This window comes from Nicotiana attenuata, chromosome 7, assembly GCF_001879085.1.
Source record: "Nicotiana attenuata strain UT chromosome 7, NIATTr2, whole genome shotgun sequence".
In the NCBI taxonomy this organism is placed as follows: domain Eukaryota; kingdom Viridiplantae; phylum Streptophyta; class Magnoliopsida; order Solanales; family Solanaceae; genus Nicotiana; species Nicotiana attenuata.
This window is the reverse complement of record NC_031995.1, coordinates 16,575,617-16,600,568: the sequence shown is the minus strand read 5'-3', so window position 1 is coordinate 16,600,568 and position 24,952 is coordinate 16,575,617. Positions and strand designations below refer to the sequence as shown.

At 34.6% G+C, this 24,952-nt stretch overlaps 1 protein-coding gene across 1 annotated transcript; it reads left to right on the top strand.

Moving 5' to 3' along the window:
* LOC109229866 lies at positions 23,926-24,513 on the top strand. The gene has a single exon (XM_019395415.1). The coding sequence runs from the start codon at positions 23,926-23,928 to the stop codon at positions 24,511-24,513; it is 588 nt and encodes a 195-aa protein (XP_019250960.1).

Sequence of the window (24,952 nt, the reverse complement as noted above, 5' to 3'; positions counted from 1 at the left end):
GAACTTCCAGCATATTATGCTAAACCAGTATATTATACTGGAACTTCATTATATTATACTGGACTCCAGTATATTTTATTGGAACTCCAGTATATTATAGTAGTATTTTTCGGATTTTGAACAGTGTTTTCGTTCAGATTTATCTTTACATGAAAAGTGGCTAAATTTCGATTACTTTTAAAACTATGGCTATTTTTGAATAACCACTTGTAAATCTGACTATTTTTGAATTTCTTCCGTGAAATAGCTACTATAAGGGAAAAGATAGTACTAGTACTTATAGTACCTCTTCCAACTCCCTGAACTATTCGTAGTGTTCAAATCTTTATTAGTTCAAACTCTAGGAAAGATTTACGTAATTTAAACTTCTAGAATTAAAGTGTAAAAAGCAAACTCTACAGAACCATCCATAGAGTTTGAATTGATAAATGTCCAAACTCTGTTCCTGAAGTTTGAACTAATGTTTCATTATTGATGTTAAAAGTGGCTATTTTCCAAAATTTTGGAGGCCTATTTGACTAAGGCAAAAACCCACAAAGAAGAGGGCCAGACACAATAACGATTAACCCCAATCATTGGATGATACCAGATAACCAGACTACCAGTCAATGACTCAATGGTCATATCAAATTCCAAAATCTTCTATATCACACGAAATGTCAATTTTTCTATGAACATCAAAAGCACTATTAAGCACTGGGATATAAGAAAAGCGACATTCTTTCAAAGTAAAGACTATCCGAATAAAATGGAAAACAAAACAAGCTATCAGGGTAGCAGATCAGGAATGCATGATGAATTTTTGAAACAACATATAAAATATTGAAATTTGATTCTTTAACATATGTATACTGTAAAAATTTCAACATGCCATTGAATAGAAATGGAACGTGATTACTATGCAATAATTTTTTTTTTTTTTTTTTTTTTTTTTTGTATTCTAGACTGATCAAAGCCTAGTCTCTATCTGGTCAGTGAGGCAAAGGAAGGTCTCAATCGAGGTGGAGCTAGAAGCCCAATTATTTAGTGGCTTTTGTTCAAATTAGGGGTGTCAGATGCGCCGGTAGGACTTATTTTGGGCGGGTCAAAATGGGCTAAGTAAAAAATAAAGAAATTTTTACAAACCACTATTGTTTAGTGGTTATTAGCTAGTTGTAGCTACCATTTACTATATTACTTCCTATAGCTATGTTTTCAGATTTTTTAGAGTGTATTCAATGTATTTAAGCTACTGTATTCATGAATACAGTAGCAAAACTCGGCGTGAAACATGGGATTACAGCTAGACAGATTATTGTATTCGACTGTATTTATGATATGTATTTGTGAATACAGTAACGTAAATAGCGCAATTCATGGTCTATTAAGGTGTTTTTAAACGGAAAGTGAATCAATTAACATAATAGACTCCTAATATAACTCAACTAACTCAATTACATCACCCATAATTTGTTTTTGACGCGAATAATCTGAATATTTTACCCAGACGATGAATACATCAAAACAGAGCAATCGCCAAGTTTCTATTCCTTCCCTTTTCTGTTGATATCGTTCGTGGGTGTTTCTGTTTTCAACCAAGATTCATCTATAGTGCAAAAACATATGAATACATAATGCAGATACATTTGAATACATATATACATCTGAATACATAAATTATATTAATTAAAAAAACATATGAATACATTCATGGTATACAACGAGACAGTGAATACAATGAAATACATGGAATACAGCGAGATACATTGAAATACAATGAAACAAAAGATAATGAATACAATGAAATACATGAAAATACAGCGAGATACATTGAAATACACTTAAAAAAAAGGTAACAGAATCTTCAAGTTGCTCAGCCCCAAACTTCAGACGACCTATTTTTCGCCGACAATTTTCTGACGACCCATCGGATTCCGACCATGATTCCATCAGCAGCGATAAGAGAAAGAAGAAGAAAACGAGAAATATCGCTAAAGAAGAAATTGCTAAGTTTTTCACCGACGATTTTCCGACGATCCATCGGATTCCGACCATGATTCCATTAGCAGCGGTGAGAGAAAGAAAAAGAAAACGAGAAAGATCGCTGAAGAAGAAATTGCTAAGTTTTTGGCTAAGAAAGCCATGAAATTTGCCAAGAAGTTAAAGTCCCAGAAAATTCCTGTTGACTACTCGGAAGAACGATCGACGGAGGAACTGATGAGAGAGAATCCATGAGTTTGTATCCATGGAGAAAACTGGCGTTGAGAGAGAAAGGGTGGAGAAAAATCTGAAAGAATGAGAGAGAAAAATAATACAAAGCATATTTTATGGCTTAAGGGTATGAGGTGACCATAAATAGATATTTGGCTATAAAAATCAAAAGGTAGCTATGGAATATAATTTTTTGAAATGGTTTTTATTTAAAATAAATAACGTATCAACCTTTGCTATAGGAGGTAAAAATTTCTAAAAAATAGGCATGCCATCGACGTGCCCAAAAGTAACTTGGATTGAGATGGGTTGATCAAGTTGGGCTAAAATTTGGGTCATACGCCAACGCGCCCAACTCTTACCAAGCTTTAATTAATGTATATTATTTTCTGATAAATTTTTTAATTATCAAATAAGACTTTTTTTTCTTTATTTATGGTTTCATATATAACATATCAAACACACAAAAAAAATATTTACAGATATTTTAGCAAAGTAACTTATGAATCAATTTGGGCTAAAAATCAGCCCAACTTTAGATGAACTGAAATGGGTTGGGTCAAGATAGACTGAGTTCAACAAATAGGCGGATCAATCACCAGCTCAACCTTGGGCGGGTTAAATGAGTTTGGGCTCAAATTGCAACCCCTAGTTCAAACATTATTCTATGTTAATAAATTATTAAATATCTATCAATATCAAATTTAAAAACTCGTTTATTATCACTTGAAGTCGTCATTCTAAAATTCAAAACCTTTATGTAGGCGTGTAAATTTTATTGTACATAAATCCGTAAAGTAAGTTTGGATTATATTTTAAATTCAAGATATATTAGTCCAAATAAATATTATGAACTAATATGATTGGATTAATTATTTAAGTCCAACAAAATATTGACTGTGCTAGCCCATTTAATTGGGCTACAGGTGATGACCCACTTTATTAAGCCCAAAATATCATATTTCTAGAGGCCCAGTTTGGTAGCACGTGTCAAATGACGTGTCACACCAAGTCAAACGGAAGAGCTAATAGGATCATGCCAAGTGTAAAAATAACAAGGCATGCCAAGTCAAATTAAAAGGCCAATAAAACTACGTTGTGCAAGTGACATGTTCTGGATAATCAAATACGGTCTTGTCACGCTTCAATCTGATTGGCTGGAAAGAGTTTGTTCTCATCACAACTCTTCTCTTCCACACCTATAAATAGGGGTCTACATAATTCAAAAAAATTACTAGAAATCATAGCAAGAGAGAGCTAGTGGATCAAACTCCGCAAACTTCTCTACAAGCTTCGAGCTTCAAGCAATCAAGTTTAAGTTCAACCAATCAAGTTCAAGCTCAAAAACGAAGAACAAATCAAGGTTCAAGGAGTACGAGTTCAAATCAAAGTTCGTGCTAGTTGAATTCAAGAGCAAACTCAAAAGCTCTTGAATTTATCTTAGAAAAGAAGAATAAGTGAATTCATAGAGATTGTAACACTCAAATTATTTAAAATAAAATACTACAATTGTTATACCCCATTTTAACACGGGTCAAATTAGAGTATAACCTATTGGTAATTCTGAAGTTAATTAATTAAAGAGAGTCGCCACCTAATTATTTTAAAGGTTAATTATGACACCCATTTACTAAATAATGGTTAATGTTAACTCTATTTTTACGGTCTGCTTAACCTTAAAATTATGGGTAAGGGTTCTAATTTATCTTATAGAGAAGGTATTAAGCACTCTATATGATCCATTAAATATAGTTAACCGGCCAAACTTAGGTTAATTGATTGCATTAAACAATAATTGTAAATATTCAAATATTAAATAGCCTACAGACGTTTAAATAATTCAAGAACCTCTAAAAATATTAGCCTTCTTTAAAAAGGTTAGAAATTGATGTCAAGTTAATTAGGAGTTTAACAGCTAAAGGATGATGATTTTGTTTGAAATCCATTAAACTTAGTTTTTTTAAAAAAAAGATCTTGGTTAAAAATACACCAAAGCCAAAAGAACTTAGACGTTAGAAAAGAACTATTATTTTGGTTAGAAACTCAAACCTGGATACGTTATTCATATCAAAAGTTTTACCAAGACCCTGGCAGACTCCAAATGTATGAGTGTTCATGGGTTAGAAAGTAGAAATAAAGAGAAGGTTTCAAGTCTTCATCTAAGTTAATGTTAGTCCTATATGATGAATGAGTACTCTATTTAGCAGAAATACTAAATAATTAAATAAACTTAATTACCAAAACCCATGCTAAACATGAGATAAGCACAAATACAAATAAATCAGTCGTAATCAAGAAGTTAGACAACATGGATGTAAAGAAAAGATAAGAAAGACGCCATAGGCGCCCCCAAGCGTTTCGCTTGTTTTCTTGCAATCGGGTGCATTCTAAGGAGGATGGTATAGGATGCGATGACTCCATGCTTGGGTAGGGGAGATTCTTTCCTTAAGACTCCATATTTTGCTCCAAGTATATATGCACAAAAAGAGAACAAAACAAGAATTAGAAGGGGAATTTGATTCTTAAGTGTGCATAAAGAAACCCGGACAAACGAAAACCAAAACAAATGAAACTACACAGTTATTCAAATTATAACAACTCATGAACTATACTTTGCAATTCTATGCCGACAGAATTGGTATCTTTTCCTTTTCAAAGTGCAAATAGACTCTTTAAGTTAAGTACTATTCTTGTTTAAAGTTTCCTCAATCAATGGTAACAAAATTTACTACATAAACTGAAAAAGGCATATTTTAATGATTAAAAGAAAGATATAAGCCTGCCTTCTGTTATTGATACAAAAGCATATTTAAAATTCATATGACGTTTAGCTAGAACTTGATTATCTTAAAATCGGTATCCTAACAAAGACTTATACATTAATTAGTTCATCTATGTCATAAGTTGACAGGTAAGCAAGCAACATAAATTTATCTTCAAGTCCATTTTAATTATCAATCTGTAAAGGAGCAGATTCAGATTTATAACAAGACGAGAAAAGGAAATCAAACAAGACATAATCATACGCTTATACTGAACCAGTCATATATCAAGTTATCCATAATCCCAAAGAACCTAAACTTTGCTAACGGAAACAAATGCAGCAGTATTAAAGCAGCATCCCTTATTTTAGTAACATCTTATAGGAATATTCCGTGATTTCATTAGACTCAACCCCCTATATGAATAGTCAAAGACATGTTTGCACTTCCTTAAAGTCACTCCCAAATGAGCAAAACATATGTTAATATTTGAGAAAGATCTGTCAGCATCCATTTCATTATGAGCTACTTCAAACCAAACTTAAATCTCATCATGTAGAGGTATAGATGGATTAATAGGACTTATAGGCATGGCATCTAGTATGTGAACTGCGACAAAACAAACCTCATCGAATCGTCCCGGTTAAAATAAAATTTTTAAATCTATATGTATGACTGTTGGCTATCACATAACTTTTCTTGAGGACATTTTAACTTATACAAGCAAAAAAAAAAATGAAATCCTAAAGCATGATAGCTAAAACATACAGAATGCCACTTAAACATGATATCAACAAAAGACACATTAAATCAAAAAGATGAACGCAAGAGGAACTAAAGCTACTTTCATGAAATGTATAGAGTCATAAACACCTTCGAAACTGCCGAATCAAAAAGAGAAGAGAAATTACTGACCTTTTTGCGAGCAGCGAACTGGGTTGGGGTCTTTGATCCTCCATCGAACTCTGACCTCGAAATCAAACCCCGGTATAAAATAAATTGTCTTTGTTCAGGATTGGAAACCAACAAAAAGCAGAGAAGAAAGGAAGAGCAAACTACAGTTTTATTCCTTTTTTTTTTTTCGGAAAATAAGTGAGCTTAGGAGAAAAGGGGAGGCCGCTCCCTCCCTTGTTGAAGCTATAAAGGGGTCTATTTATAGATGGAAGAAAAGGGTTAGGGTTACGTTTTTTTGAAGTTGAATTTCGAAAAAAGTGTGGGATTTTAAACGGACAAATTGTGGCAGAAGCGGGCGGCGATATTGCCGCTAATGGTTGCCGTTTTATACACCAAAACGGTGAAGTCATTTTTTGTGTTGTAAGAAAGCAAAAGCAGAGGAATGCCAAAACAATGGTATGGTCTTCTGAAGAGCTTTGAAAAGCTCACGTGACAGAGGGATCCTTTTTCTTTTTCTTTTTTTTTTTGAGATTTTTTGACCAAATTTGAACGAGAGCCATTTTGGTTTTTTTTAGTTAGGCAGAATAGCCTAAATGGCACCTATACTTGTCCCACTTTGTCATGCCGGTCCCTATACTCCACAAAGTTTCATCCAGACACCTCTACTCGTTCAAAACAACTCTTTTAAACCCTTCCGACCTCGCGTCCTCTTCAACGATCCAATGTGAATGACACATCCATGTCCACCTCAAATTTTTTATGCCACATCATTATTTTTCAATTCATTTCATAATTTTCTACTTTATTTTTTATTTTATTTTCACTTCACTTCACTCCTCCCCTCTACTCTCTATCTCCTGTTATTCCCACCTGTATGCCGCCACCCTCACCACCCCAAACAGTCCCCCCTCCATTAATTCACCTTCGCAACCCCAAAAATTCTCTAGCTCTACCCCAAATACACCCAGCAATCATTCTTCAAAATGCTCATTATCAAATGAAAACAAAAACAAAGAAAAAAAGGAGAAGAAAATCAAATAGATAATAGAATTAACACTTCCTAAATCCTTACAAATCACAGCCACCCTATCCGAAATAAAACGCTGGAATCATGCTATTTCTATCTCATTGGAAACAAAGAATAAAAAAGAGGGGTTTGTGAATATCCGCTATAATTTTTTGAGAGATTAAAAATGGAAGAGGAACAATTGAAACTGTAGTCACTATAAAATCCAATAATTTTCACAAATCAAGCAAGATTTGGGTGCTCACACGCCATTATAGATCAGATTCGGGCACACCCTTTTAGTATTTCTCGTCCGATTTGATTGAACTACTAGGGTTGTTTTGTATTCTATTATGGAGGGGTGATACATAAGAAAAAATTATGGTGGTCATCGGTGGTCTCTGCGCCGGTGATGGTTCGAACTTTTCCGGTGTGTTCCTCGCCATTGATGGTTCGAAGGTTTCATCTATAACCAATGATGAATTTTTGCTCCAGTGTTATTCCTAGTCTGCTTAATTTTTTTTGGACGAAGTTTCTGTTGATAACTTATCTTTATTCTAACAATTTTGCCTAAGAAAATAATGATGATTTTCTATCTTTGATTCTGATGAAAAGAAGAAGTTATGACAATGGCAGCAAGAGGAAGAGAACATGGGTTCTTCGCTAGTCTTCTTTTTTCTGTTTTTTTTTCTTTTCTAATTTTAGTCATTTTCTGCTGAATTATTGTATTCACGCTCTTTTTGCGCGTGTGTACCAATCATTTTAGCCACCTCAGTATTATTTACGCCACATAAGCTAGGTCAACGGTCAAAGGGGTTTAAAATAGTGTGTTTTTATCACTATAAGTGTCTGGATGAAACTTTGTAGAGTATAGGGACCGGCATGACAAAGTGGGACAAGTATAGGTACCATTTAGGCTATTCTGCCTTTTAGTTATTTGTCAAAGGTCTAGAACATATGAACCAAATAGACAATGGGCTGTTAAGTTGGGTTTCTATTATGGGCCAGGTAGTTGGTTAATAAATGGACTGATTAAGGAGTTAAAACTTGGGCATCCAGATTTTATAGATAACTTAACCTTTTGAATTATTTCTTTCTACTAGTATTTCTTTTGGGCTTCTATCTTGGAAAACATAATAATATTATATCACATTAATATTATATAGGCAATAATTGTTATTATTAAAATAAGTAGAAGACATTACAAAATTACTACTACGCTAGTTTTGCTAAATAAAAAACTACAGCATTCAATGATTTTGAAAATGTAGAATTAAAGAAATGTTATTACTTGATAAAATAGAGGAGAATAAGATGCTTTTTTGCAAAAAATATAAATAGTGATAATAAATAAAAAATAATAATTATTCTTACATTATTAGTGATATTAGAAGCTCAATAAAATAGTTTACAGGAAAGGAGGGACAAAATTGGATGTCAATAGCTGCCCCTCTTTGACCGAAGACGATAAAAGAGTTTTCGGGCAAAGAAATTGACTTAGTAGCCAATTTTTTCCGACATGTAAATGCGAATTCGAGTGTTGGAAGAATTATGAAAGTAAATTCGGAGGGCTTATGAAATGAAAGAAAATTTTGGAGAGTTATGGCCGAACTCTGGCCTCTAGATCGCCTACATACTTCGAATTTCACGAGGATCAGGCGATATGTAGTTCTAGACTTATGGTACCCTTGACTAGGACTCAACTAATGATGCAGATTCTATAATTCTGCCCAGTGTCGAATAATAGAGACACTGGGTACCATAATTGGAAGAAAGATGTTGGAAATAAGAATTTGATTATGAATTTTGAGTTTCGAGCTGAGCGGAGTTCGAAGTAGATCCTTGACCTTTGTTGGAGAGTTTGGTATTCCTCTCCAACTAATTGCCCCAGTTCACTGCTAAGATATAGTTCCACGTTGCGCTATATTTCCTGCAGAGCTTAACAATGCTAAAAATGTTCGTTAGGAAATAAGATGCAATATGGCATAAAAGTAATCTTATGAAAATAATATTTAGGCATCGATTCATAAGAAAAGCGAATTTATTGTGCAAACATATAAAAATATAATTTTATGGTGACATATTTCATGGTCGGCCATGGCACATGAAAATTTAGTTCATAAAGATAAATGCATTTGGCAATGATTTATGAAGGATAATATATTTCAGCAATGCGGATGCAATTATGACCACTTGGATCGAAATAAATTAAATGTCCTTTTGAGGAAGGATTAACTTCAATATTCTATTTGAGGGCGGATGGACCCGATATATTCTATTTGAGGGCGGATGGACCCGATATATCCTATTTGAGGGCGGATGGACCCGATATATCCTATTTGAGGGCGGATGGACCCGATATATCCTATTTGAGGGCGGATGAACCCGATATATCTTATTTGAGGGCGGATGGACCCGATATATCCTATTTGAGGGCGGATGGACCCAATATATCCTATTTGAGGGCGGATAGACCCGATATATCCTATTTGAGGGCGGATGAACCCGATATATCCTATTTGAAGGCGGATAGACCCGATATATCCTATTTGAGGGCGGATAAACCCGACATGTCCTATTTGAAGGTGGACAAGCCTCACATGTGGTGCTTGATTTGCAATTACAAAGATTGATGCAGTGCGAAGAGCTTGATATGGTGCCCATTTTGTAGTGGTAATTCATGGGGCGATGCAAAAATCCTGGTGAGATGATTTTATTGTAGTGAATATCCATGGTGCGGAGATCTTGATGCAGTGCCTTTACAGGAAAAATATTCAAGGAGCGGTGCCAATAATTTGGGAATTTGCATGCTGAAGTTTATTATTAGTAAATTCCTGCACTCAAAGAAAACTATGAGTTTCAAAATATAATTTGCGATAACTCTACTTGATCGCCATGTTGCACTATGTTTCCTGCAAAGCTTAACATGCTAGGCAAATTGGTCAGTAGAGTAGATATTAAAATGCAATATGCCGTAAAGTAATCTTGTGAAAATGATACAATTTGGGCATTTATTTATACAATGCGGCATAGTAGGCCAAAATGATTTGATAAAAATGTAGCTTTATGCCAATGATGATTTTCAACAATAACATGCGGTTTATAAATGTGCTTTGCAACGATTTATGATAATGATGCATTTCAATAATGACATTAAAAACATGACCATCTAGGTCGAAATAAATTAATGAAAAGCATGTGAATATGTGCTAAAGTATCCTGTTGTTCAGGCGGACAACTTTAATATCCTATTATCAGGTGGACAACCTTGTGTCCAATTAATCAGGCGGACAACCTAATGTCCTATTAATCAGGTGGACTACGTTATGTCCTATTATCAGGCGGACAACCTCATGTCCTATTAATCAGGCGGACGACCTCATGTCCTATTATCAGGCGGACGACCTCATGTCCTATTAGTTAGGCGGACTACCTTATGTCCTATTATCAGGCGGAAAACCTCATGTCCTATTAATCAGGCAGACAACCCCATGTCCTATTATCAGGCGGACGACCTCATGTCCAATTAATCAGGCGGACGACCTCATGTCCTGTTAATCAGGCGGACAACCTCATGTCCCATTAATCAGGCGGACAACCTCATGTCATATTCATCAGACGGACTACCTCATGTCCTATTAGTCAGGCAGACAACCTCGTGACCTCGTGTCCTATTAATCAGGTGGACTACGTCATGTCCTATTAATTAGGCGGACAACCTTTTTTGTCCTATTATCAGGTGGACGATCTCATGTCCCATTATCAGGTGGACGACCTTTTTGTCCTATTATTAGGTGGACGAACCTAGATGCATGGTGCTTGATTTACAATTTCTAACATTGGTGCGGTGTAGAAGCTTGGTGCGTTGCTCGATTTGTAGTTGTATAATGCGGTGCGAAGAGCTTGGCATGGTTACTTCGAAGTAACATATATTGATGGTGCAATACAGAGAGCTTGGTACAATGATTCTCCAATAGCAAATGGTGCGATGCAGAGAGCTTGATGAAATTCCTTTGTAGCAGTGAATATTCCTGTTGCAATGCTAAAAATCGTTGGATCTTCATACTGAAGTTTTGCTATTAATAAATTCCTGCACTCAAAGAAAAATTATAAGTTTCAAAGTTTAGTTTGCGCTGACTTGGGTTCATCTTTTGCTTTGCATGAATATTGCAACTTCTAACTTGATGCTGAGCTTTGCGATAACGTATAATATTGTTCAAAAATAGCTAATAAATGCCCCTGCATTACTCAAAGAAAATTCATTAGTATAAAAGAAAGTGGTTGCCTTGCATTGAACGTCAAAGTTTTGGCTTTGAATCTACAACTTGCTGCTATGACATTCTGGAAATTTGCTGCTGCGCTTGTAACAAATATGTAGCTCGAGATTTCATTTTCTGCTTTGCCGAATGATGAGTATCCTTCTGCAAAATCTTCCCCGGTTTTGGCTTTTGGGGTAAATAGAATTTTTATTATGATGAGACCGAACCCATAGGGCTGCCTACGTATCCCCTCTTAAACGGGAATCAGGTCAAAACGTAGTTCATTTACAAAAGCAAGGCATGATTACAAAAAATAGCTACTCATATGATGATAGTTACGAAATGATAATGCCAGCAATGCAAGGTGAACTAGTCCAAACGACGTTTCTTCTTCAGACGCTCAACCACGCTCGGTATATTGCTTGTGCTGCGACTAATTGCATTTGAGATATTTGTTCCAACTGGTTGGTGCACTCGCAGTTTGTTAGCATCCATTAAATTCTGAATCTTATGTTTTAATGCTAGGCATTCTCCTGTATCATGACCTTGAGCGTTTGAATGATAAGCACAATACTTTGACGGGTCGAATAATGGATGCGAAGGGTCAAAAATCCTTCCTTTTCTTGGTTGCATAATTCCTGAGGCATTCAATCGAGCGAATATGCTAGAGGTTGGTTCACTCAGAGGTGTGAAGTCGCGGGGCTTCCTTTTCTTGGATTGGTGAGAAGCGACTTGTGCTTGATGATGTTGAAGGTTAATTCTTTGTTGGCGAGGAGGCTGGAGATGCATGTTGCGGGTATTAGAGATGGCATGATTTTGCAAGAGCTGGTGATCATGATGGCATTGCGATTGATGCATAGTCATGGCAACTGAGGCATTTTCCTTCTCTTTACCTTCCCAATTTTCTGGCATCTCTGGTTGTAAAGCATGATTGATAGTCTGCATGTTAACCTTTCCTTCTTTGATGCCGCTTTCTAGGAAGTCCCCGACTCTAATCAAGTCTGAGAAATTACGCACGTTCGCAGTAGCCAGCCTTTCATAATATATGCCATTTTGAGTGTCGATGAAGATTGAGATCAACTCTTTCTCGGATAACGGAGGGTGCACCTTCGAAGCTTCAACTCTCTACCGGATTGCATAATCCTGAAAAGATTCATGTGGCATTTTATCTATTTTGTACAAGCTATGCATGTCTGGATCAGCTCCAAGGTTGAACTCATATTGCTTTACAAAATCGTGAGCCATATCATCCCACGTGTGCCATTTGCTAAATCTTGTTTTGTGCACCAAACAAGTGCAGGTCCTGATAAGCTTTGAATAAATAATTTCATCCGAATGGACTCGTTGTGTCCTATGCCAATTAACCTGCTACAATAGTCTTTCAAATGAGCAATGGGATTTCCCTTCCCGTTGAAAGTATTAAACTTTGGCATCTGGTACCCTGGTGGGAGTTCTACATCTGGTTGCAGGCATAAGTCTTCATATCGTAGACTTTGGTAATTTCTTGATTGCAGTTCTTCTCCAATGGCTTTCTTTAAATTACAGATTTCTTTATCCAAATCTTTACGGCAAATTTGCTGGATTTCTTTTTCAGGTCTCTTATACGGGCATATTGCTAGTCGTTTTTGCTTGTCCTCCTCAAATGGAGTTGTGGTTATAGGAAGTTGGGTATTAGGAATTATCATGGCTTGACTGGGATTCCAGGCTATTGGCATTTGTGGAGAGATTGTATAAGTAGGAGTTGGGTAAGGAGATATGGTTAAGCAAATATTTTGGGTGGAGCTGGAGGTCGAGGTTGTATTTGGAAGAAGGCTGAAAGTGCTTCCCAAATTGACCAACCCTTTCCTTTGCACCACATTCGCCTTGGTGACATCATTCTGTGATTGCAATAGTCCCATACCGGCACTGAAGTCTTCAAAACGGTCTGCCATTATAGCACGTACTTTATGCAGATTCGCAGCCAAAACAGTATTCAATGCTAGGCAACCTTTAAAAGAAAAATAAAACATTACAAAATAAAAGTAAAGTGTTAGCGTATTTATCATAATCAAATAAATGCACGAAGTAATAAAGTGTGTAATTAGATAGATCAATTCATGATATGGTTAAGTAGGAGCCCTGAACTGGAACTGATGGCCTAAGTTGCAAAATGGATGGACGAGAATGACTTGTTATCTAGAGGGCTCTAATGCACGAGACTTGTTGACATGGAAGCGGAATGATTTGAAGTTTTGTGAAGGGCTGACTTATGTCGAACATCAAAGCTTTAGCTCTAGCACAAGTCCTTTTCCTTGCATGACTCTGGAATTTTATTTTAAAAATTGCCCCGATCTTTAGGAAGTTTTTGATTATTACTCCATGGCATGATGTCCCTTTCGAGCATACTCAACCGCGTGCTAAAAATCTGCCCCAGTTTCTTTGCTATAATGAGATTGAGCCTTACATAGGTTGCATGCATATCCTAAATAAGGGAAGGTGGGTGGAGAATGATAATCTTTCAAATTCTGTGATAGAGTCCTTGTTAATCATGCTTCTTCTTCATACACATTGCTGGCAGCTTAAAATGCTCTTTCTAGTAAGAAAGAGTGCAGATTTGAAAAAATTGGGCATTGCACTCATAAGTGGGAGATGCAACTGTGCGAAATGGAGAGTAGACTTCTTTGTTGGACGAGTTCTTAAGATCGGCTATCACTTCCTTAATGCCATCAATTTCTTGCTCCATTTGTGCCACTTTTTCTTTAAGCGTAGCAATCTTATCTTGGTATGATTCTGTTTTCTCGCCAGCAGCTTCGTCTTCAACTAAGTCAATCACTACGATTTGGTCAGCCATATCGTCCTTGAAGTTTGCTTAGATGTTCAACTTAAGTCAACCTTTTTTGAAAAAGGGTATATCTAGTCACTATGGAGTAGATAAATATGAAGGCTAAGGGTAGAATATTTGGGAATGTGTGCCTAAGAAACCGATGGGATCGGGTCTTATAATATATGGCTATGTTTAAAAGATGGGGTGATTTTGATCTTGAAAATAATCTTTTGGTATTTGGATATAGACAAGCTCGAGATTTGGGATAATTAATAAAGATGGTAGTCACTTGGACATGAAATGGTTCTAAAAATATTTTATTAGCATTGGCAACTTATAAAGCCATCGAGGCTTGGGAATACAGTGTCAACCGTTTTGGGGTTTATGGGATAAAACCTCGACTCACATGCCAAAACTTAGAATTAACGGGTGCGTGAAGATTAATCTCGACGATCCGAAATAAGACGATACGGACACTTGAATTGAATAGGTAAAATTTTTAGAATAATTTGACAATGTAAATTGACCAAATAAATTGCCTTCTATTGCTCGGTAGATTGCGCGAGTTCGGACATCTACCAACTTGTAAATGAAAATTGGCACGAAGGTGAAAATTCTAAGACATAGGTAAAATACTAAATATATTTTATGAAACCTACTTATATTCTATATTATTGGTGATACAAGTTTAGGCCGGTGTTGAAAGACATGGAAGAATTGAAGGTATGAATATTCTGTGAGGCACGAGTGGCAATATTTGAAAAATATGTAACTATATTTTAAGAAAAGAACGCGAATAAAATGGGAAGAGTATATTACCTAATTATGAAAGATTATGCCAGTTTTAATAAAATTTTACTATACACCTTGTTGGTTAAAGAAAATCCTTGAGGCTAGTTGAAGGCACAGATATCTAGGGACTTAATGATGAGTCGAGTTTGCTAGAAAAGTTTGTGGGCAAAACGTCATGCCTTATAAAAATAGAAGATCATGCCTAGAGACTTTGGAATTTAAGAATTTAAGTGGACCTAAGAGAAACTTGGGCGTAAGTGAATACCTAAACGATACTCTAGAGTCGATAAAAACCTAAGGGCGAAATGATTGGTAATTACTACTATTATTATTATTATTACTATTATTATTATTATTATTAATTCATGAAAATAATATAAAAAATAATAAGAGAATGAACAAATAAAATATATATTTAAATAAAGATGTAAGCAAGTTGCATCGTCAACATTTTCTTCTTCTGAAAAACAACAAATAATGTTAGTAAAAATCATAAGCAGCATAGCAAGTAGCAAGTAAGCAAGCAAAGTATGTGACACATTCCAAATCAAATAATAGCGCGTCCTAATATGCAGGGACCTCTTTGTGCAAGAGGTAGTCCTAACGCTTATTTGAAAGATAAATATGCCATTATGTGTCATGCCATTGTTGTAAATTAATTAAATCTGTTTTTCAAAAGAAAATAAAGTATAATAGTAAAGTATGATTGCTTAAACCTCTTTTCTTTTTTCTTTTTCTTTTTTTTTTTTTGATAAAAGATCAAAAGAAAGTATGTATTTTCATCATGTCGAAACTTCTCGCTGATTATGTCATTTGAAAATTTTACTACATATCGTAGAAATAATGACCATGCTCCTTTACCTAAGATTTAACTAATTTAGAGAAAATGATCCACATAATTGGCATGTTCACCCTTCAAATAATGCACAAACACGCGATAAAGTGTCACTTGGGGTTGAAAATCCACTTGGACATTTAGGTAAGGTTAACTAATGGATTTAATACACCTCGGGTATTAAATCACCTAAGGTTAAAATGATGCATGCTCATAAAAGGGTTTTGGTTTAGCTCTATCTTAGGCCGACTAAGAGTGAGTTTTTCTAGACTGGTCATCTCCCAAGCGGAAAACTTGAGAGTGGAAAGCCCGTGATTGTCGACTGCACCGCTGATCGACTTACCCACGAACTTTTTCCTAAACGGTATTTTTTTTAAAAGTGCACGGCCGCAAACCACGTAACTGCTTGGTGTGTGAATTGTGTGAATTTTCCAAAAGTGGAGGAAGTGAAATGGAATGACAGTTATAAAAGTGGTAACACATAAACAATCATACGAAGAAAGTAGTTCATAACATGTAAAACAATTTATAAAACCAAATAGATAAACACACAAGCCTTAATTTTGATTAACTAAGTCCGTTATGGTTAGAACCTAAAGTTCTCCAGCAGAGTTGCCATGTTGTTATACCCCATTTTAAACTATTTAAATTAAGGTACAACATATAGGCAATTTTGAGTTTTATTAAAGTTATCAAATTAGAGTATAACCTAATAGTGATTCCGAGGTTAATTAATTAAAAAGAGTCGCCACCTAATTATTTTATGGTGAATTAGGACACCTAAAGTGATTAAAATAATTAAATAAAAGTAAAACTCTGTTAATGGTCTGCTTAACCTAAAGATTCTAGGTAAGTGTTCAATTAATCTAAAGGGAAGGTTTTCAAGGCACCCTTTAAGATCCATATTAAAATGATTAACCGACCGGACTTAAGATAATTAAGGTTAAGGCTAGATGTTAATTCTAAAAATATATAAGTGTGTTAAAAAAATACAATTGTTAAAAGGACAATATTAAATCAAATATAGAAAGCCATTGATATATTTCAAAATCAACAATTAGCTTGATGTAAAGAACTAAAAGTTAATAGTCCAACTTAGTGTAAAAAAAGTTACTTCAAGACTTAAAACCTTTAGACTGTGGCAAATCTTTCGGCCACCTTATCTGTGCTTAATTAGTCCAAGAAAATCTAATTAGTCTTTTGGATTTTAAAAAAAAAAGCTCTTTGATTCAGAGAGGGAGCAAGACTTAAAGTCACTTTAACTCTTAAAACTATCAAAGTAACTGATATGGTTTCTGATTTTAAGCCCTTAATCTAGGTGCTGCATACTATTGTGATAAATTAAAAACCATTGTTAGCTAGAGATAGATGGCCTAGTAAAACTCAATTAACAGATAGCATGTCTAGGTTCAACATACAACTGAAATAACCTGTTAGTCACAATAGGTAATAGAATAAGAGTAAACGAAGATAGAGTACAATGGTTCAGAGCCATCTTCAGGCCTCGCAGAAGATTTTATCTTCTGCATGTTTGCTGTCAAATGATAATAAGATTGGGGGAAAAGTAGCGGCATGTGGACTCTATGTGGCAGCGACATTGAGTCTCAACTTGGGACTCTTCGATTCCGGTATGCCATGCAAAAGAAAGAGAAGAGGAAAATGAAAGAGTTAGAAGGAAGTTTACTATTTCTAATAGTAAGAAGAAACGATAAAGCGTAGCAGATTCATGACCATGTAAATATTCAAATGTATTATATAGCCTAACAGTGAACACAAATGTCAAGCAAGTCCGAGATTATACGACGTTCATGGCATATAAACGATTGGAAAGGAAAAGATACTTCACTCGAATGACATTACAAGAAGCTAAAAATTAGTTACTTTAAACCTGGACAGAATACTAACGATTTTAAAAGGGTCTGTTCTAGACATCGACAATGTACTCAGTTCTTTCTTCTTCTTCTTTTTTTAATTTTTTTTATCTATTTACAAATTAACAATATTCTTGACACAAAGACTTCTATAAACCAATAGTCTAAATTCATAACTTCCTTTCAGTGATTCATTAAAAGCATAAGAATGATTCAACAAATAGTGTGTATTCCTAAAACCCATAGCTCTAGCATTTCCAAATGCATATGCACTCAGGAGCAGTCTTACTCAACTAGAAGGTATAATATCATGGTTTTAACAGAATAGATAGTAAACCACATTATTTTTTCATGGTTCATGATTTCTCATCTACAAGATTTAGTCAAGACAGTCAAAACAAGAATTCTAAATATAAAGTCTAGGGTGCATGAAATGACCAAAATACTCTGTCACCTCAATCTATTTTAAAACGTGACATGTAAGTCCTATGGATATTGATATCTAAGCTTCGAAAATAAGAATAAAGTCAGATTTCTTTTCATTTACTCAAATACAAAATAAACTATTACTTAAACATAAACACCCTCTCGTTATTTAGTACTCATGGAAATAAAACAGTATACTAAATCCAGATTTCATGTTCCTTATGCTATGCCAATTAAACAGAGTGTGCACTTTTTTCCATCTATAAAGATAGTTATATATACAAACTGAAGTGTAATCTTAAACTAAACATCTAAAGAAAATCACATAATATACTAAGTTATATCTAATAGAGCATTCCCGAAATAAGTTACTACAAGAAAATTACATATTACATGGGGATTTTGCTGAGGATTATATAACAAAATTCCGATGGAAAAACCTTCGTAGGTAATTAGTACCTGTGAATTTTAAAAATCCCCAGGTAAATCATTTGGGGATTTTGAATCCCCACGTAAATTACTTGGGATTCTAAATCTATATGTAAATTACCTGCGGATTTTTTCGTAGAAAATTTAATATCCGCAGGTAAATTCCCATGAAAATCCCCAAGTGCATGTGTTGAAATTTTTAGACGAAAAATTAAAATTACTATCATAGTAGTTTTACACTTTTATTAATTCAATTCTCCACATATATATTTTTTGTATATACCAACACATACACATTTTCCACCACAGATACTAGTGCACCAACGATAATATTTTCATTACTAATTACCGGTTTAGTATTAAATTACATATTACATGGGAATTTTGTTGAGGATTACATAAAATCCGCAGGAAACTAAGCTTTCTGCGAATTTTTCTTCTGAAAAAATTCCGATGGAAAAACCTTCGTAGGTAATTAGTACGTGTGAATTTTAAAAATCCCCAGGTAAATCACTTGGGGATTTTGAATCCCCATGTAAATTACTTGGGATTCTAAATCCATATGTAAATTACCTGCGGATTTTTCCGTAGAAAATTTAATATCCGCAGGTAAATTCCCATGAAAATCCCCAAGTGCATGTGTTGAAATTTTTAGACGAAAAATTAAAATTACTATCAAAGTAGTTTTACATTACTAACGATTAGTCTATTGTACTGGACCACAAGACACGCTTACTGCTACCAAAGCCCAGTACCGGTTTCGTCTTACCAACCTGCCTATTATAAAATGCAAAAGCTTACAAGTCTTGGCCGATGTGGGACAAAAATGTCCCCACTTCCACTTCCCAAATGTAGTGTTGTTTACTTACTAATGCTTACCTCTTATTTTTTTGTTTTTATCTTTTATTTAGTAAAAGGATGCATTATTTGAGGATTCCATAAATCAAATGGAACACTCTTTTCCAAGTAATAACAAATTACACGTATATTACTTCTAATTTTAAGATATTCTTAGTTATTTTTCAAATTTTCATTAATATTTCTCAAATAACATATTAATTTCTTTTTTATATAAAAAATACATTAATGAAAAAGAATTAAATACATTATAGTACATGATTATTAGTAAGAATTATTTCGCTAATCCTAATAAAGTACACATGATTAAGTTATTTTAATAATGGTAGGATTTAATCAAGAGATGATGTTAGAAAGTAGAATCATAAGATCATTCGATATTGATTTTCAATACTAACAATCTCAAACTATTTCATTTTATATGTACTATAATTGAATTTTATCTAATTAAATACATGTGAAAAAAATGACATACATAAGATAAAAAGTTAATAAAACTTAGTTACATTTTTATAAATGTAACATAATTTTTCTCTGCTTAGAAATTAAACTTAAATACTTCTCAATCATTTAGTTACATTAAGTATATTTTCTGATGATATTAGCTGAAATATGTCAAATATAGTCGTATCTTAGTTTTATCATGTCCTTTATACTAACCATATCAAATTCTTAATTCTAAAAATAATTTGCTTTTTGATAATTATTTTGTTATTGAATTTACTAAAAAAGGTAATAACCGACTATGTTATGCTTAATGGTTTATAATGTCCAACCAAATATATATACATCATTAAGTTTTATATAGGATCAATAATTTTATATTTACCTACATATATATCGACGAAATATAATAGATAAAGTCGATTCCTATGGATATTTTTTACAGATCAAGTTTTTGTAACTTTTAGAAAAACATATTTTTTAACTTAAAAAAGTAACTACTTCATAAAAATTCATAATATTTTTTAGAAGTATTTAAATAATTTCAAACGTAAATATATAGTTATAAAATCCTCAAGCAAATTCTCAAATATTATATATCCAATTAAAACAACAACTATAAAATTTCTTTCTAAATCCTAAGAATAAATCCCCATTCAAAACCGTAGCATGAAACAATCAAGTAAATTCTCAAGAAATAATTTTTATTTAAAACCACACAAATAATCTCTATTTAATTTCTTAGCTAATGTTATTTCTAATTAAATCCCAAGCTATATTGTAAAGAATAAATTTCTAGCAAGAATTACAACAGTGTAATCTCATATAATTCCACCAAAATAAGTAAATCCCCAAGAAAAAAAAGTTCTAACTAAATTCACAACAACAAAATCTCTTGGTAATTTTCCAAGTAAGAAAATTCACAGGTAAATTCCCAAAAGAATATCCCTAACTAAATTTGCAGCAATAAGATCCCTAAGTAATTCCCCACCTAAGAGAATCCCCAGGTAAATCCCAAGAAAAAAACCCTAGCTAAATTCGTAGCAACAATAACTCCAGGTAATTTCCCAAATAAGCAAATCCCCAGGTAAATTTTCAAGAAAATATCCCCAACTAAATTCCTATGTAGAGTTACCTAGGGATATTCCTCCGGATTAACATAGGATTTTTTTTATCATTTTCCTTATTTGTTTACCTGCGGATTTTCTTACGAAATTGTACTTTCCGATTTGTTTCCCCAGGTAATTTCTCATGTAATATTTTGGCGCATAATGGCGCCAAAGTTACCTACAGAATTTCCTTGGAAAATAATTTTTGCAGGTAAAATATTTTAAATTTAGGGATTTTATTATTTCGCATAAAGATCCGCAGGTATTATCTGCGAATAAAATCCCCAGGTAAAATCCCCATGTAATTAGCACTTTTCTTGTTGGGAATCTTGATTTTAATATCAAACACATGTTACTTAATATTCTAGCTAATGAAAATGCATATTCTGTTCATACAAAAGATTAAAAAGATGAAAAACCGACCTTGTGTTGGCAGTGAACTAGGACGTCGAATCTAGCATCTACTCTCTTGTCACGAATAGATCCGAACTTCGAGCAGAATGAGTTCGGAGATCTCTGTTACGGCCAAAGTTTGCCGATACAGAAAAGAAAAGTTTTATTTGTAAAAGAGCCTTGCGTGTTCGAAAGACTATAACAGTAGTGAGAGTGACAAAGGAGTAGTGCTTAAGAGGTGGTTGGTTCAAGCATCTCGTCTAGGTGGCTCTAGACTCTCCAGAAGTGGTCCGATATGCAAGTATTTATAGTGAAAAATCTAGGGTTTGCTCTTGAGCAGGAATACTTGATTTTGATTTTGAATTTGTGGTCAAAGAGTCGTTCGAATCCGAACGTTTGAGGCCTTCACGTGATTTGCTTTAGAAAGCTCTCGAAATGGAGAGATTCACTCTGGCTTAAAAGGATTAAAGTGTACCAGAATATCACTTAGGGGAAGAGAACAAAACTTGCTTCGAAAAGAGAGAGATAGTAAGAAACCTTGTACGAAAATAGAATGGACAATTCTCTGCCATTGCTGAGGAAAAGCTGAAAATCCACAAAAGTGGAATGAGAGAGAGAGAAGAGAAAAGAGGCGTAGGGTTTAGAGTTTGCTGGGCTCTTCATTTGGGTTAATTTAAAAGCTGATGGGCTTGTTGGGTATGGTGAATTTTGGCACTATATGGGCTATGGAGATGAAAATTTTGGTAGGCTTTAATATAGTGAAGAAAAAATATTTAAACCTTGTCTTGGCCGAATTTTGGTCCTTTTCAATCTTCAAATTAATTCTTTTGAACTTCTTTGTATTAAAAATAAATTATATATATACGATAAAGTAATATTAAATAGATGTTAATAAAAATAAAAAAAATAAAAAATTAAAGTTATAGTAATATTAGTTACGGTAGTACTATTAATAGTAGCACTAATAATAATAATAATAATAATAATAATAATAATAATAATAATAATAATGAGGACGATGATGATGATAATGATAATTGTGAAAGTAGTAAAAGTAGTAGTAGTAGAAATAATAATAATAATAATAATAATAACAATAATAATAATAATAATAATAATAATAATAATAATAATAACAACAACAACAACAACAATAATAATAATGATAATAATAATACCAATACTAATAAAAATAGTAATACTTATACAAATATTAATACTAATGACAATGGTGGTAAATTAAGGTATTCGGTTTATTAGTAACTTAGAAGCTCAAGAAAATTAATTAGAAGAAATGAGAGAAAAAATTGGATGTCAACAGTATTAAGAACGACAGCCTGTTAGAAGGAATTTGGCATTTATTTTCACCGTTACACATTCATCAATGGCCTCATAATTGACATTAAGGAGGGCACGATCCTAGGACCTCATTCCCAAGACATAGCTATAAATAGAGAGGTCAGTTATTATTGTAAATGACACGAATTTTATGACTATATTCTATACAAAGCTTAATATTATTTACTCTCTTGCTTTTGATCTCATCACTGTTGCGCCCGGAAATCTTGTTCCCGGAATCATTATTTCTGCTATTTTACTTGCTTTATGAGGCTAAGTATCATATTATTCTTCAATTGCTTTATTATTTCTAGATCAAATTAGTTTTGCTTGTCTTGAAACTATGTATAAATTCAATTGTACCGTTTTTACAGGTAAACAACCCTATCAATAATATGGTTAATTAATCATTGTTGTCTGATTCTTCCAAAATTCTCATCCACCCATCCACGTTATATTGTACTAATGAGTTTAATTAATTTCGTTGTTGCTTCAAAAGAGAACAGTGTTTGGGTATAATTGATGTCCTTTTCAAGTCTAGAAAATTGGTCAAAGGAAAAACCTTGTGTCGTCCTAGCTAGTATTGGTCTGGACTCGGGGAGCACTGACGTAGTATTCATTATTACCCGAGCATTCCATAGATTCCTTTGAAATGCTCGCAGATTCCTTCATCAAGGCCCATGCCGGGGCTAGAAAAGTGCAATCCCGAAAGGCCGATATATTCAGGATTGCGCATGGAGAGTCCGAGTTGCTTTGTGAATTCGTCACCCTTTTCCAGAAGGAAAGAACGTTGCTCCCGACTGTCCTGGATGAATGAGCCGGTGAATCATTCAGTAAAGGACTGAATTCGAGAAGTTCAGACGCTTCTTGGAAGTTGAAGGAAAGCTTACTTGAGTTTTAGGCTACAACTTGGGCAGATGACCATAATCCGTATGAGTCAAAGATAAGAATCAAAGATGACCAAGTTGGCTTTTCATCGTCGGCCAAAGGACGAGAGAAGGATAGAGAAAAATCAAAAGATGACTACGATAGACGGACTTCGATGGGCCGATTTTTGCCCTACGAGCGGACTGAAGGTCGTAGCAGAAACCTCCGAATAGCAGATAAGCTCACCGTTGATAGAAGGACCAATCGCGGTAGGAACAACAGATCGCTGCAGGAGAAAGAAATGTCAAGGTCACAGGATCTTTCTTACCCCAGGTTATCGGAATACAACTTCAACGTCAGTATAGTGGAATTGGTGTCAGCCATGAGAAACATCAAAGAGGCACGGTTCCTGAGACCAATAAGATCTGATCCTGGACAGAGGGATCCCAACTTATGGTGTGAATACCATGGGACAAACGGCCACTGAACAGGGGACTGCCGACACCTTCGGGAAGAAGTGGCAACGCTATTGAAGAATGATCACCTCAGATAATTCTTAAGTGAGATAGCCAAGAACAACTATGGTCGGAATAGAGACAATGCAAAACCCTCGAAAGCAGGAGAAGAACCCACACTCCACACAATCAATATGATCTTCAGGGGGAATGAGATCAATAGGGTCACCTTTTCAGCGGCGAAGAAGACGAAAGTTTCAATAACTAATAGTAAAAGGCTCCGGGAAGATGATATAACTTTCACGGAGGAAGATGCTGATGGATTGTTGCTTCCACACAATGATGCACTGGTGATTTCTTTAAACGTATTAGATTTTAAGATTAAACGTGTTCTAGTGGATCCAAAAAGTTCAGCTAATATCATACAATGGAGAGTACTGGAGCAAACCAAACTCACCAGAAGCATTATTCCGGCAACAAAGCTCCTCGCTGGATTCAACCTCGCAAGCGTGACAACCCGAGGAGAGATATTGCTGCTCACAAACACTGAAGGAGTAATGAAGACAACTCTCTTCGAAGTTGTAGACGGAGACATGGGGTATAATATTATCCTAGGAAGGCCATGGTTACATGAGATGAAAGATGTGCCTTCAACGTATCACCAATTGTTGAAATTTTTGACACCCGAGGGGATCCAGCAGATAAGGGGTGATCAACCGGTAGCAAGAGAGATGAATGCAATCTCGGTCTCTAGTAGCAAAGGAAAAGAGCACGTGACATAGCAATTACATGAACATGTACTTGTCCCCGCATTAGAGGAAGTTAATCTGGGGGCAAAGGAATCAAAACAGTATCAAGTGCCAAGATATTTCCAAATTCTAGAAGAGACGGACGCAACAAAGTCCACGGCGGAGGAACTAGAGCAAGTTGCGTTGTTCGAAGAATTCATAGAAAGGAAATTCCATTTGGGAATAAGATTGCACCCGGAGCTCAGGTCTGCTTTTATTGAATTTCTTAATATTAACGTCGATTGTTTTGCATGGTCGCACGAGGATATGACAGGTATCCCAACGGAGATAGCCGTGCACAGGTTAAGCTTAGATCCCGACATACCTCCGGTAAGACAAATAAAGCGCCATATAGCTGAAGCGAGGAATAAATTTGTCAACGAAGAGGTAACCGCTTGCTCAATATCGGTTCAATCCGAGAGGTAAGATATCC